Source organism: Littorina saxatilis, linkage group LG11 (genome assembly GCF_037325665.1).
Source record: "Littorina saxatilis isolate snail1 linkage group LG11, US_GU_Lsax_2.0, whole genome shotgun sequence".
Taxonomy (NCBI): domain Eukaryota; kingdom Metazoa; phylum Mollusca; class Gastropoda; order Littorinimorpha; family Littorinidae; genus Littorina; species Littorina saxatilis.
In genome coordinates, this window is record NC_090255.1 from 6099229 (window position 1) to 6114309 (window position 15081).

Consider the following 15081-nt stretch of genomic DNA (forward strand, 5'->3'; position numbering starts at 1 on the left):
TGAATTGGGGGTCGTGAAAGGAGGGTTCCACTGTATTTTGGTTGCTGTTTAATAGTTTTTTCAGGAGGGAAATGAGATTCTTTTATACTATTTAAATTTTGTTTTTTTAAACTTTAGTACTGTATTTTCCGGGTTACAAGGCGCTACAGCTTTTAAAAAAAATTTGTAATCCAGTCACCCATTGGGCGCAGGGGGCCGATAGCACCAAAATTGAAAAAGTATACTGGTAACAAACAGTCGAAGATAAGCCGCACATCAAAGGAAGAATACAGAGTGGAAATATGCTTACCACCATCCAACCCCTCTGTCAGAGAAGAGAAGCCAAGACTATGGTACAGGCCGAGAAGCTCAAGTGCCTACCTGACCACCCCATGAAGCACAGACTGAGCAACCTCACCAAGAACCGGCTTAAACGGAGCAGTTTTGTACACGAGAGCAAGAGACTTTCTCGACAGTACAGGGAAGTCCTTCCACAGAACACTCTACCTCTGACTCAAGAAGAAGAGGAAACCCCCAAGGCAACAGAGAAACCAGGCATCCAGATCTGCACCAGTGTTCCACATGTTACCTCAGGAGAAGATCAGAATGACACAGCTCGACAGGCACTCACCTTAGCCCTGATCGACGAACAGTACCCAAAAGAGGCGTGGATCCATGTATACACCGATGGATCAGCAACTAACGCCGTGCTCAATGGAGGTGCAGGCATTCTCATCCAGTTCCCTGGGGGACATACAGCTACATCCAGCGTTGCCACTGGCAAACACTGCACAAACTATAAAGCAGAAGCAGAAGCTCTCATGCAGGCCGCCTCCTTCGTTCAGGACTCCGCAGACCCTTGCTACCAAGTTGTCTTCCTCTCGGACGCCCTTTCAGTCCTTCAGGCCCTAGAAAACGACAAACTCCCACAGCTGGCCAAAGCATTACAGATGGTCAGACAAACCAGAAGAGTTGTCCTCCAGTGGATACCAGCACACTGTGGGATACCAGGAAATGAAAGGGCAGATGAGCTGGCAAAAGAAGGAGCCGTGGAAGACCAACCTGAAAACAGTGTCAGCTTTAGTGAGCAGAAGACAATCATCAAGGCATTGATGAGGCCAAGGACAAACAGAGATGACTACCACACAATGTCCAGAGAGCAGCAAGTCAACCTCATCAGACTGCGTACTGGCCACAACAGGCTCAATGCTCACATGAACCGAAAGTTCAAGCTGGCGCCATCACCAACCTGTGCCTGCGGTCAAGAGGACCAAACAACGGAACACATCTTACAGCGATGTCCCTTACTAGATGAGGAACGAAAAGAAGTGTGGCCGTCACCAACTCCCTTGCAGACCAAACTATACGGCAGTCGACAGGAGTTGGAGAAAACGACAACATTTATCACCAGTGCTGGACTGATTGTGTAACCTCTGCGAACGCCAAGAAGAAGAAGAGTGGAAATATGTGTGCTCTGTGTGTGCGGCGAGATCAAAGGCAGGTCCATTGTGATAGCTGGGTTGCCTTGTTTATAGACACTGACCTTCTTCCCAGGGGTCAATGACCCAGTTTTAACTATGAGAGGTGGTTCCCCTGTCATATCTGAGAGAGGAAACACTTTCTGCACCGGGGTCAGTGACCGAGTTTAACCAATGGGGCGGTCTCTTTGATGTCTTGAGAGGAAACTTGGCCAGGGTAGTACCTAGTAACTGAAAGATGCATTATCACAAGTTGTTTGACTGGTACTCGGGCGGTCTCTTTGATTTTTTTCATATCGGATTAGGCGCTTCGTTATACAAGACGCAGGGGTCAAACTCGAGGAAAAAAAGTCACGTCTTATGACCCGAAAAATACGGTACAATTGAAAATTTGAGCTGCTAAAAATTAAAAACATTTGTGCTTAAAATTAGAAAAAATAAAAATCTCGGTACCACAGTCATTTTTTTGAATTTTGCTTAAAAACTAAATCTTTTCAAAACATTCAAAAATCTTGTCATGAGTAAAAAGCATGGTTTGCACTGGTGATTTTTACAGGGTGTCTGCCACGTACAAGAACATCCCCGTCACACGCGATACAACCGCTGAAGAAGTGATAAGCTTAGCTCTGCGCAAGTTTGGTGTCGAGGTACGTCATTTTCTGTTAGAGAGTGTGTGCTGTTCATGCGTGCATGTGTGCTTGTGTGTGTTATATTGCAAGTTTGGTGTCAAGTTTTGTCATTTTTCTGTGGGAGAATGAGTGCTGTTGATGCCTGTCAGTGAGGGTGCTTTGTGTATTAAAAGAGTATGTGTGCATTTTAGGGGATGGAGAGAGAGGAATGAAGGGGGGGGGTTGGAGAGAGAGGCAAACAGGGAAGAGAGATAGTGTGTGTGTATGAGTGTGTGTTGCTGCCCTACATGCAAACCGGCATAACAGGCAGTAAGTGTGTGTGTGTGTGTGTGTGTGTGTGTGTGTGTGTGTGTGCGTGTGTGTGTGCGTGCGTGCGTGCGTGCGTGCATGCATGCGTGCGCAAGCAAGCGTGTGTGTTTGATGCAACCTTTTGCTCCTGTCTTATTGTATCATTCAGATTGAAAAGTAAACACACATTTGTCTGGGTCATGCAGAGAAGAAATAAAGTGTCCCAATTGACAAGTGTGTGTGAATGTTGCAGGAGAACTCTCAGGAGAACTTTAGCCTGATGGAGGTCTTGCTTGACAAGGGGGTGACGGAGCGTCGCGTGGAGCGCACCGACAAACCATGGCAGGTCATGCAGCAAAGTCGCAAGGTTCGTACATCAGACCTGTTGACTCATACGATATTTTGCACGCCAAGTTTCCAAGAATACGATAAATACGCTGGTTGATAAGAAAGTACGACGATTTCCAGTGTCATATTCTTACAGTTTTATCATCAGTGCGACGGACGTTGTATTGGAATTTCATTGCTAACAGTTTTACGTCGGTCACATGATTAACAAGCACCTCTACCTGATAAGAAAATACACTCAATATTTTGAAACTTCTTGGGTTGAGAGTTAAATCATCATTATCATTCTTTTTTGAGGCTGAAAGTTCCTTGTTCGTTTCAATGCTTGTTATTCTCTCAGGTGCCAGGAGACTGGTTCCGCATAACTCTCACTTACTCTGTTACACAGTCGTATGCCTTTAGAGCACAACTCTGACTTACTCTGTCACACAGTCGTATGCCTTTAGAGCTCAACTCTGACTTACTCTGTTACACAGTCGTATGCCTTTAGAGCACAACTCTGACTTACTCTGTCACACAGTCGTATGCCTTTAGAGCACAACTCTGACTTACTCTGTTACACAGTCGTATGCCTTTAGAGCACAACTCTGACTTACTCTGTTACACAGTCGTATGCCTTTAGAGCACAACTCTGACTTACTCTGTCACACAGTCGTATGCCTTTAGAGCTCAACTCTGACTTACTCTGTTACACAGTCGTATGCCTTTAGAGCACAACTCTGACTTACTCTGTTACACAGTCGACCAGTCGTATGCCTTTAGAGCTCAACTCTGACTTACTCTGTTACACAGTCGTATGCCTTTAGAGCACAACTCTGACTTACTCTGTTACACAGTCGTATGCCTTACTTCCCTTTGTATATCAGAGTTTTTCTATTTAGATTGTTTTTAATCGTGTGGATTTCAAGCATCTCTAGAGCTCCAGAGATAATGCCAAGACAAAAAAAAGCAATGTTTCAGATTCACCAGCCGACCATACTTTTTTCTTCCAACCCTAGAGCTTTGTTTGAACTAGGGGGCCCGGGTAGCTCAGTTGGTAGAGCACTGGACTTGTGATCGAAAGGTCGCAGGTTCGAATTCGGGCCGGGACGGACACGGTCAACTTTATGTGCAGACCCAGAGACGGAAGCCATGTCCCACCCCCGTGTCATCACAATGGCACGTAAAAGACCTTGGTCATTCTGCCATAAGTGCAGGTGGCTGAATACACCTAAACACGCAGACACCTGGGTAGCGCGACTCCGTTGCTGCTAGCTTTCCACTGGGAAGAAGCGACCCGAATTTCCCAGCGATGGGACAATAAAGTAATGAGAAATGAGAAACTCTGCTGTACACAAAGCTACTTTGACGCGTGTTCTGTTTTCGTTTCTACTAGCTTCCTGCGAGGTTTGGGTGTTTATGATTACGGAAAACTCGCAGTGGTTAGTTAGCTACGATTTGTTTTTCTCAGATGTTCTGTTCATTACCTCTGTAAATTTACCTCTAATTTCAGACTCCCTCCTTTTTAAGACCTTATTTCTCAGATTTTTTTTAGGTCAATAGGTTAATATTTTTAAGCAATAAGCTTGCCATGAGAACCGAGAAAGGCAACTAACTTGCATCAGTCTCGAATAGCAATATCGGTTTAGGAGACGATAAAATATAATAATAATAACCCTTTGTTTACCTGGACAGGAGTCGTTACGGCAGAACCGTATGACGAGGTTTTACCTGCAACAGAAGGAGGACCCTCACGGGCCGAGCATCTCGCTCCTGATCGGCAACCTCCCCACAGGGCTCTCCCAGCGCCAGTATGAGAAAATTTTGTTAGACATCATTGGAAAAGGTGAGTCTGGAGAGAAAACACCTGTGTTTCAGTATTTCCCTGCCTGTGTGTGTAGTTCTTTGTTTTTCCACCCAGAATAGACGATTTTTGGAAATAACTTCGTCGGGTGTGAATGGGTGGTGAAAGAGTGAATGCCCTTGCTGTTTACTCGGACAAACATTGCAGGGGCCAATCACTAGCGAGGGGTGTGGGAAACATGTGGACAGGAGAACGTGTGAGTTATTTGTTATGTTATATGTTATATGAAGTCTTATATCGCGCGCGTATCTCCAGACTCGGACTCAAGGCGCAGGGATCTATTTATGCCGTGTGAGATGGAATTTTTTACACAATACATCACGCATTCACATCGACCAGCAGATCGCAGCCATTTCGGCGCATATCCTACTTTTCACGGCCTATTATTCCAAGTCACACGGGTATTTTGGTGGACATTTTTTATCTATGCCTATACAATTTTGCCAGGAAAGACCCTTTTGTCAATCGTGGGATCTTTAACGTGCACACCCCAATGTAGTGTACACGAAGGGACCTCGGTTTTTCGTCTCATCCGAAAGACTAGCACTTGAACCCACCACCTAGGTTAGGAAAGGGGGGAGAAAATTGCTAACGCCCTGACAAACTCGCAACCTCTCGCTTCCGAGCGCAAGTGCGTTACCACTCGGCCACCCAGTCCTTTGTCAGAGGAAAAGCAAGGGTATTCACTCTCACAACCCCAACAAACCCGAATTATTTTTGAGAATCGTCTATTAACTGATGTCCGATGTATGCATGCTTTTGTAATTAGGAGAGACTTTGTAACGAGCCGTGTTGGACTGGCTGGTTAGCGAGCCGAAGATGAAGAACTTGGCGTTGAGATTTGATCGAATGTTGTGAAAGACAGAGCTTTGAAACTTAAATACAATTGCAGAGTTTGATGATCTCCAGACATAATGCAAATCGAGGTGACTATCGTAAAATGTTCAAAAATTCAGCTTTGATGATATATATTACGAGTACGGCTCACTCGTGTTTCCAGAGAACAAATGGGTCAGCTTTGATCAATTTGTGTTTTTTTGAAAACAAATGAGTTAGATTTGATGTGATTTATTTGTGGTTTTTTTTTAAACAAATGAGTCGGCTTTGATGTGATATATTTGTGTTTACATAGAACAAATTGGTCAACTTTGATGTGATACATTACGAGTACTTCTCACTTGTGTTTCCAGAGAACAAATGGGTCAGCTTTGATGTGATTTATTTGTGTTTTTTGAAAACAAATGTCAGCTTTGATGCGATATATTTGTGTTTTTTGAAAACAAACGAGTCAGCTTTGATGCTATATATTTGTGTTTACATAGAACAAATTGGTCAACTTTGATGTGATATATTTGTGTTTTTTGAAAACAAATGAGTCAGCTTTGTGTTTACATAGAACAAATAGGTCAACTTTGATGTGGTACATTACGAGAACTTCTCACTTGTATTTTCAGAGAACAAATGGGTCAGCTTTGATGTGATATATTACGAGTACGGCTCACTCGTGCTCATCTACACCAACCCGGAGAAGACGACCAGAGTGTTCAACATCTTGCAAGAGGCAAGCTTTGACGACAAACAGCTTCTGACGCTTCTCTTACCCAACATCCAGGTATGGGCGACTTCAGCTAATAGTGTGTGTGTGTGTGTGTGTGTGTGTGGGTGGGTGCGTGCGTGTGTGTGCATGCATGTGTGCGTGCGTGTATTTGTGCGTGCATGGTTGCATGCGTGTGTGTGTGTAGATAAAAGAAAACTTGAGAAAGCTTAAGTTGGACGTAAGCAGACCTGGTAACTTTGGCTAATATTTTGTGCTTCACTTTTGTTCACTGTGTGGGTGTGTTGGTGTGTGTGTGGATATGGGTGTGTGCGTATTTTTGTATAGATGTGTTTGTGTGTGCATGTGTTTTTATCTTTTACGCATGATCCCTGATCTTTGTCTTAATTCTTACGCCCAATACTTCATCTCAAACGCCGATACTTTCTGTCTGTAGCCGCACATGGTGCCGGAGGGGGTGCAGCCGCTGATGGTGTTCGTCAACGTGAAGAGCGGGGGCTGTCAGGGTCTGGACCTCGTCACCTCCTTCCGCAAACTCCTTAACCCACACCAGGTCTTCAACCTCGACAACGGGGGACCTCTGCCCGGGTGAGTGTGGCACTATTTACAATACAATTTCTTTCTTTTCCCTGATGAAGCTTTCATAAGCGAAAATTCGTATCGTCTAGTGCTGTTCTTGTATCGGTGAGTACAGAAATCCTTTGTTTTTTAATTTTGATATGATACGATACGATACAATGCAATGCAATGCAAGTTTCACTGTACTCAGGATTTGGTTTCATGATGAGACGCAGTGGCCTAGTAGTTAAGATGCTGGCCTCTCATGCTGATGGTCGTGAGTTTAAATCTCAGCCACGCCTGTTGGGTTAAGGGTGGAGCAGACCTGGGAACCCATACGATTTCGCCGTATTTTGTTCGCATGATTGTCGAGAATACGCTCAGTACGTCAGTGGGAAAAAAATACGACGAGAAAAATTCCTAGACTACTTTTGTTACAAGCCCACCCTGAAGCCGATCCAGTATTTTGGCACATGATTACGTCACTATATTAGCCGCCGTCAAAAAAAATATAATCGGATCGTGTCAATCAATCAAAACAACCAGGCAAACGAAAGTACGGTATTTGGCGAAATCGGCTCCAAGAATAAACAAGTGAAACAAAGAAGAAAAGTGAAAAAGTTTGAAGAAAAATATTACACACACACACAATTTGTAACCAACACACACACATGTAGTCTCGCCCGGAATTAGCTTTTTTGGGATGATTTACGACTTTTGCGCACATTTCGAGCAGACGAAAACACAACATGGCGGCTCTCGCTCCTCCAACTATCGCGAGACACAAAAAACCGAAATATCGCGCGCGCGAGATCCTGATACATCCGGTGTTTTTCTGTACGCTTGTCACGACGACTTGTTGACAAACGAAGATTCGCAAAAGAAAGAGAAAAGCGCCGAGTCGTGAGTAGAGAGCTAATAATGTACCGGTAATCGCTAATCGAGCGAAATGAAAATCCGCGGCGACTTCCATTAGGTGAATGCTATTCAAGTTTAGGTAACATTTTAGCCGCATCTTTTTATAAGCCGCAATGCGATTTTTTTTTTTTAAAGTCGCGGCTTGTAGTCCGTCAAATACGATACAGTTATTGTCTGTAAAAATTGAAAAAGCATTTGTTTTAAATGTATAGGTAAACTTAATTAACGGTGTGACGGACGCGCATGAGGCATGTTTTAATCATGGACGTGCAAACGCTGTGTGGAGTACGCTCATTTTTTTGAAAATACACCAAGTTTGTTTGAGAATACTCAAAGTGCAAAACAGGGGTTCCCAGGTCTGGTGGAGATTTTTTCCAGTCTACCAGGTCAACATATGTGCAGACCTGCTAGAGCCTTACCCCCCTTCGTGTGTACACGCAAGTACAAGAACAAGTACGCACGGAAAAGATCCTGTAATCCATGTCAGAGTTTGGTGGGTTATAGAAACACGAAAATATCAAGCATGCATCCTCCGAAAGCGGTGTATGGCTGCCTGAATGGCGGGGTAAAAACGGTAATACACGTCAAAACCCACTTATGCAAAAAACATGAGTGTAACTGGGAGTTTTAGCCTATGAACACAGAAGAAAAAGAAAGTTTCATGATGGACTTCTCATTTCCAAGCAACACATGTTTTCAGGCATGTTTTCTTCTTCTTCTGCGTTCATGGGCTGAAACTCCCACTTACACTTGTGTTTTTCCAAGTGTGGGTTTTTACGTGTATGACCACTTTTACCCCGCCATTTTGGCAGCCATACGCTGCTTTCGGGGTGAAGAAGAGTTTGGTTTCATGATGAATTTCTCATTTGCAACCGATGCATGTTTTCAGGCTGTATGTGTTCCGCAACATTCCCAACTACAAGATTCTGGTGTGCGGCGGTGACGGCAGTGTGGGCTGGGTTCTGTCCTGCCTGGACAACGTGGGTCAGGACGCCATGTGTCAGTCGCCCCCCATGGCCATCGTTCCACTGGGCACCGGTCAGTGTGTGTGTGTGTGTGTGTCAGTCGCCCCCCATGGCCATCGTTCCACTGGGCACCGGTCAGTGTGTGTGTGTGTGTGTGTGTGTGTCAGTCGCCCCCCCCAATGGTCATCGTTCCACTGGGCACCGGTCAGTCTGTGTGTGTGTGTGTGTGTGTGTGTGTGTGTGTGTGTCAGTCGCCCCCCCCAATGGTCATCGTTCCACTGGGCACCGGTCAGTCTGTGTGTGTGTGTGTCTGTGTGTGTGTGTGTGTCAGTCGCCCCCCCATGGCCATCGTTCCACTGGGCACCGGTCAGTGTGTGTGTGTGTGTGTGTGTGTGTCAGTCGCCCCCCATGGCCATCGTTCCACTGGGCACCGGTCAATCTGTGTGTGTGTGTCAGTCGCCCCCCATGGCCATCGTTCCACTGGGCACCGGTCAGTCTGTGTGTGTGTCAGTCGCCCCCCATGGCCATCGTTCCACTGGGCACCGGTCAGTCTGTGTGTGTGTGTGTGTCAGTCGCCCCCCATGGCCATCGTTCCACTGGGCACTGGTCAGTCTGTGTGTGTGTGTGTGTGTGTGTGTGTGAGTCTCCCCCCATGGCCATCGTACCACTGGGCACCGGTCAGTCTGTGTGTGTGTGAGTCACCCCCCATGGCCATCGTACCACTGGGCACCGGTCAGTCTGTGTGTGTGTGTGTGTGTGTGTGTGTGTGTGTGTGTGTGTGTGTGTGTGTGTCAGTCGCCCCCCATGGCCATCGTTCCACTGGGCACCGGTCAGTGTGTGTGTGTTTGTGTGGTCAGTGTGTAAAATGACTCAGGGAGAGTGTTTGTGTGTAAAGTAAACCGAGAGTGCATTGTGCTCAGGAAATGACTTGGCGAGAGTGTGTGTGTGTGTGTGTAAAGTAAACTGCTCTGATAAGAAAAAGAACATATTATTGTGCACAAAAAATGACCTGGGGTGGGTGTTTGTGTGTAAAGTAAAACGTGCTTATGAAAAATGATGATTGTACTGTGTGTAGGCAACGACTTGGCGAGAGTGTTGCGATGGGGACCAGGCTACACAGGGGGAGAGGACCCGCTCAACGTTTTACGCGACGTCATCGACGCTGAGGAGATCAAGCTGGACAGGTTAGCCTTGTGAAGATGTGTGTCGCAAAAATGTGTCATAAAATTGTATGGAGTGGCCCCCTATCCCCCCTCCTCCCTGTTTTTAACACCTTCAAAAATTCTAGAACATCAGGTCTTAAAGGTACTACTCACCTGGAGACAATATCAGCCGTTGTAGGACTCAAGATCAACAAGAGGAAAACCGAATTGACTAAGACCAACACCACAGCCGACAATCCGGTGATGATCAATGGGGAGCCCATCAAGGAAGTGGAGTCCTTTGTTTACCTGGGGAGCATCATTGACGGACAAGGAGGCTCGGACAGGGACGTCAAAGCAAGGATTGGGAAAGCACGGGGAGCCTTTGTCATGCTAAAGAAGATCTGGAGTTCCAAGGAGATTAGCCAAAGGACGAAGCTTCGGATCTTCAATTCAAACGTCAAGTCTGTTCTTCTCTATGGGTGTGAGACATGGAGGACAACAGAGACCATGCTGGGAAAGATCCAAATCTTTGTCAACACCTGCTTGAGGCGCATCCTAAACATCAGATGGACGGACAGAATCCGAAATGAAGACCTTTGGCAGAGAGCTGACCAGAAACCAGCGGCGCAGCAAATTCTCCGGAGGAAATGGGGCTGGATAGGGCACACCCTGAGAAAGCCAGCATCCAGTATCACGAGGCAAGCCCTGAAGTGGAATCCACAAGGGAAAAGGAAGAGAGGCCGGCCGCGCAACAGCTGGAGACGAGACACTGAAGCAGAGATCAACAGGCAGGAGAAGACCTGGAGCCAGATCGAAAGGGCAGCCCAGGACCGTGTCGGATGGAGAATTGTCGTCGATGGCCTTTGCTCCCCCGGGGGTTCATAATGGCCTAAGTAAGTAAGGTCTTAAAGGTGGTCGTCTACATTTTTGCTTTTTTTCAATAATCTTATGGTTAGATTTCGCCAAAAAGTTATGTCAGATGATGAATGAACCATGGGGAAAATAAGTTATAGAAAAAAAAAATATATAAAAAAAGATTTTATTTTTGGGTAGCGTGACTCGCGCTTCCAATATATTGTTTGCTGAGAACATGTGCTTTGCCTAAAAATACTGACTGATCAAATTCATGTCACTATGCTTATAGCCACGCCCAAACAAGTGCAGCAACAGTTTGACACTGGAGCGCTGTCCACGCTTTTTTTTTAACGCACGAAATGCACGGGATTTGAGAGGAGTTTTGCGCTTGGCATTTTCCAAATAAGGATATCCTACTATAAGTACTACGCTGGAATACTACAATGAATTTTCAAACGTCTACACTGGCTTTGTCTTTCCTGATCGAAAGGGGGTGTATTGTTGATATTTGTAGATAATAGACTCTGCATTTTAATGGTCAAATGGCGATTTCGGTATAAAAAATGTAGACAAGGACCTTTAAAGAGGAGGGAGTCTTAAAAGGGGGGTAAATTGACAGGGATTTTGATATATATATATACATACATTTTTTTTTAACATATATCCTATATCTGTGTGAGTGAATGTATTCGGTGTGTCACTGTGGCATAGATAGCTTTCTTAAACTGCAAGTGAAATGAAAAAAGGCCCATGTGCTGTATATACCTGCTTTTAAGCTCTCTCTGTACAAATCTGAATCACCTTTTTTAACCCTTGATTTTATAAAGTGGCCCTGAAATTTTATCACTTTTTTATAAAGTACCTTTTTGGAAAATAAACGTATACTTTTAACATCCTACTCCCAATGCTTCTGGAGACAACGGGTGCCAAACCCAATCATATTAAATCAGACTATCTAGAAGAAGAATTTACCCCTCTTAACAAACTTTTATCATCACCACTCCTGCCCACCCCGTCATCCTCCCCTCTTCGCTCACCCTTACCAGCTCCTTAGCGTATCACCAATTCTTGTCCCAAATAGAAACATTTTCTCCCGTTTAGTTTTCAGGGATTTTGAACTGGAAATCTGAGAAAACTGGGTTTGTAAAGGGAGGGTATCTTAAATTGAGGGTGTTAAGGCAAAGGGAGCCACTAAAATCTAAATTTGTATTTACTTCTACCATAGGCTAATGTTATATGCTTATGAAGTGGTAAGGCATATACGATTTCAAAACGGATAACGTTTTCAGTACCGTCACTGTCCGTTACCATGGAAACGGCAATCTCCAACTGCCAAAATGGGTTGCTAGGAACACGTTTTTTAGCTTCCCCTTAAATCATAGGAATGTGATTTTTTGTATGTAGGATGTAGGAGTCCATAGTTGTGGAATGACAACAGGGATTTTTTCTAGGATGAATAGTTCTGATAAAATAATTTTTTTAGATGAATTATCATGTTTTTCAGCACAATTTTAGTAAATATGACCCACCTGAACAGTTATTTATTAATTTAAAGAAAATTCCTGTTGTCATTCCACAGGTTGTCCTCTGATAAGCATGTCCCTTAAGTTTCATTGCATTCTGAACAGCTGGATTGAAGAAAAACAGTTTCCTAGAAAGCAGGTCATGCAAAAACGCTGAACAGAGAAACAAGGCCGAGAACATTTCAAAGCTCTTTCATTCACCCCAAATCAATGTTAACATAGTTCAGGTATTTTTCACAGACACCTGGTAACTACAGGCTTACCTAAAACTGCCCAGCAGCATATGCTGCACCCCCTTGTAGTCTGATGAGCTCATCCTGTCTTTTGAGTTTAGCTGCACGCACAGTGTCGCGTCTCTTGTTTAGCTGATCTTTCTTGAACCTGAGGCTGCCAAGAACCCTTTTACACTCCTAGCCTTGTTTAGCCTTTTCATGTTACAGCCTGTTGTAAAGCCGTAGAACTGTGCAGTGTTGAGAGCAGCCGCTGGTTCAAAATTGAATTCCCTAGCCCCTGTGACGACTGCAAACCGTATGCGATTTTTGCATGCAAATTTTTCCTTGGGGCAGCGAACCCAAACGCTGCTGTGGAGACACTCATTACTACATTAGAGTTTTGGGTTTTTCCTGACACACATCTCTGAAGCAGTTGATCTTTCGTCAGTCTCTGGTAAACTGGTTCTAGAGGAGGATTCAGCTTCTTGAAGTTGAGAGGTGTATGGACGAGTTTTGCGTGTGGTCCTGGGGGCTGGTAGAAGGACCATGACGCGGCACCATGGGGGCACAAGTCATGCTGTGGCTTGTCATCTGTTGAGAAGCCGTGACGCAGAGATGCCATCACTGCCCGTTTCATGTCTGCAACTGTCTTACCCCCCCCCCCCCCCCCTAATTGCCCGATTATAATATATCGTCAACTTCCTGATTGTATTCAGAGTCAGCTGATCATACCCTCGCCCTCCCAAAGTGATTCCTTTTTTGCGGCAGTCTGTCACAAGGTTGCGAAGCGCTGTTACAAGACGCTTGGAAACGTGATTGATGTACTCTTCTTTTTCGATGGTTACTTGATCTCCATAAGGCTTTATTTTGGAAAGTTCCTGGAAGGTTTTTGTGTCACCGTCTGACAGGATAACTGTGTATCGCAGATTGTGCTGCGACACTGACCTGCCCCACAGAACCCGAGCCGCCTCGACTTCCATGATGCCACTGGAACCTAAAAATAAAACCACCGTTTCAGTCAAAGTCAGCCACTGAATAGCAAACACACAAACACACACACACACACAAAAGGCAATCAGCCACATATCTACCAACATAGACGCTATTATTGCTTTTGTTCAGTACATGTATTACTATGCATGGATTAGTACCCAAACACACACACACACATGCATGCACACACACACACACACACACACACACACACACACACACACACACACACACACACACACACACACACACACAAGGCAATCAGCCACAGATCTACCAACATAGACGCTATCATTGTTTTTGTTCAGTACATGTATTACTATGCATGGATTAGTACCCAAACACACACAAATACACAAACACGCATAGACACACACACACACACACACACACGTACACTTCACATAGACAGCGCACACAAAACACTGACACACATTTTCACAAACACTTACAGATCTATGTAAAATTCAAACACAACACACTATCATCCCATTTCAACAAACGTCTTCACAAACGCACCATACACACATACTGTTTAGATCTACGCACTCACCTGCAAAATTCTTGTCACAGATGTCCAGTTGTTTTACCAGCCAGGCAGCATACTCCAGGGGTTTCTCCTGGAGAAGTTTGTTTCCAGTTGTCTGGCAAACGTATGACAGTAGTTGCACATAACATGAGCGTCAAAGCAAATTCCAGTCAGCACGTCTAGACTACAGCACACCCTATTCCAATGTGGGACGAGTGCCCCCTGGTCAGCCATGATCCGTCGTAGCTTACACTGATATCAAGAACATCATCATCAGACAGTGTCATTCCATTGTGCGTTGCGTGTATCTGTCTGACCTGACGGACAGCCTCACTGAATACTTTCTCCTCCAGTAGATCTACATCAAGTCGTTGATAGAGTTTATCAGCTTTCTTCTGGAAGGTTTTGTGATCCATGCCTACCAAATCTAAACTTTCACAAAATTTGTTAAATTGTTGAGCACCTAGCCCACATATCAAGGAGTCTGGACGAATACACGGCTTGCCTGATGAGACCATAATCCGTTTGACCGCTTTCTTTGGAAGCAAGGTATCCAGCGGTACCTGGAACAACTTCCTCACATGCGCGTACACTGCAAGGCCGTGTCTCTGTTTTGAGTCTGGGCATGGTGACAGCGTTGGCTGTTTACATTGCGGACAACAAAGTTCGTTTACAAGTCAATACCATCAAAGGTTTCCAAATCAACAAGACATCTCCTTGTTTGGGAAGCCTCTGGACCTGTCGCTTTTGACCAGTGGCTGCTGTGTAGGCCTATGTGTTCGTCTTGAATTGTTTTCGCGTCAAACCGCCAAGAACACACTCTCAGTCCTGACGCAGAATTTGATCTGCATGCCACAGCGGTCGATCCAGATTTTGTGCGCTTGGTCACCGATTGTGTTTTAGTTGTTCTCTTGTCTCTGCAACTCTTCAGTTGTTGTCTTCTCGTGCCTTTATGATGTGTTTTTCGGAGCGTTGATCTTTTCACACGTGCCATTTTTCTAAGCAAACTCAGTCGAAAACTAAACGCGGTGAGCAGACGACTTTTAAAACGCGAAAAGCCACGCGAGCCTATCTGACCAATCGTGGCCAGGTATTTACGTCATACCCCCGTATATGGAAAGTGTCTGTGGTTTGCTTGTTTGAAAAATAGGGGGGTTTCCCCAGGAGAATCCATATTTAACCGAAAATAACCGCCGAATGACACAGGGGAGAGAACTGCTGTTCAAACGGTATACGACGTTCCCGCGTTGGGCGAGCAGAAAT

The 15081-nt window shown here is 45.0% G+C and overlaps 1 protein-coding gene across 2 annotated transcripts in view; it reads left to right on the forward strand.

Annotated features, from left to right (window-relative positions):
• The window catches only part of LOC138979617 (diacylglycerol kinase theta-like), a 59110-nt gene that overhangs the window by 35733 nt on the left and 8296 nt on the right, over nucleotides 1-15081 (forward strand). For both annotated transcript variants that reach the window (XM_070352332.1, XM_070352333.1), the window contains exons 11-17: nucleotides 2014-2104; nucleotides 2628-2741; nucleotides 4397-4547; nucleotides 6020-6177; nucleotides 6557-6708; nucleotides 8486-8634; nucleotides 9637-9745. In XM_070352332.1, the coding sequence (XP_070208433.1) occupies nucleotides 2014-2104; nucleotides 2628-2741; nucleotides 4397-4547; nucleotides 6020-6177; nucleotides 6557-6708; nucleotides 8486-8634; nucleotides 9637-9745 (924 nt within the window). The remainder of the gene's footprint in view (nucleotides 1-2013; nucleotides 2105-2627; nucleotides 2742-4396; nucleotides 4548-6019; nucleotides 6178-6556; nucleotides 6709-8485; nucleotides 8635-9636; nucleotides 9746-15081) is intronic.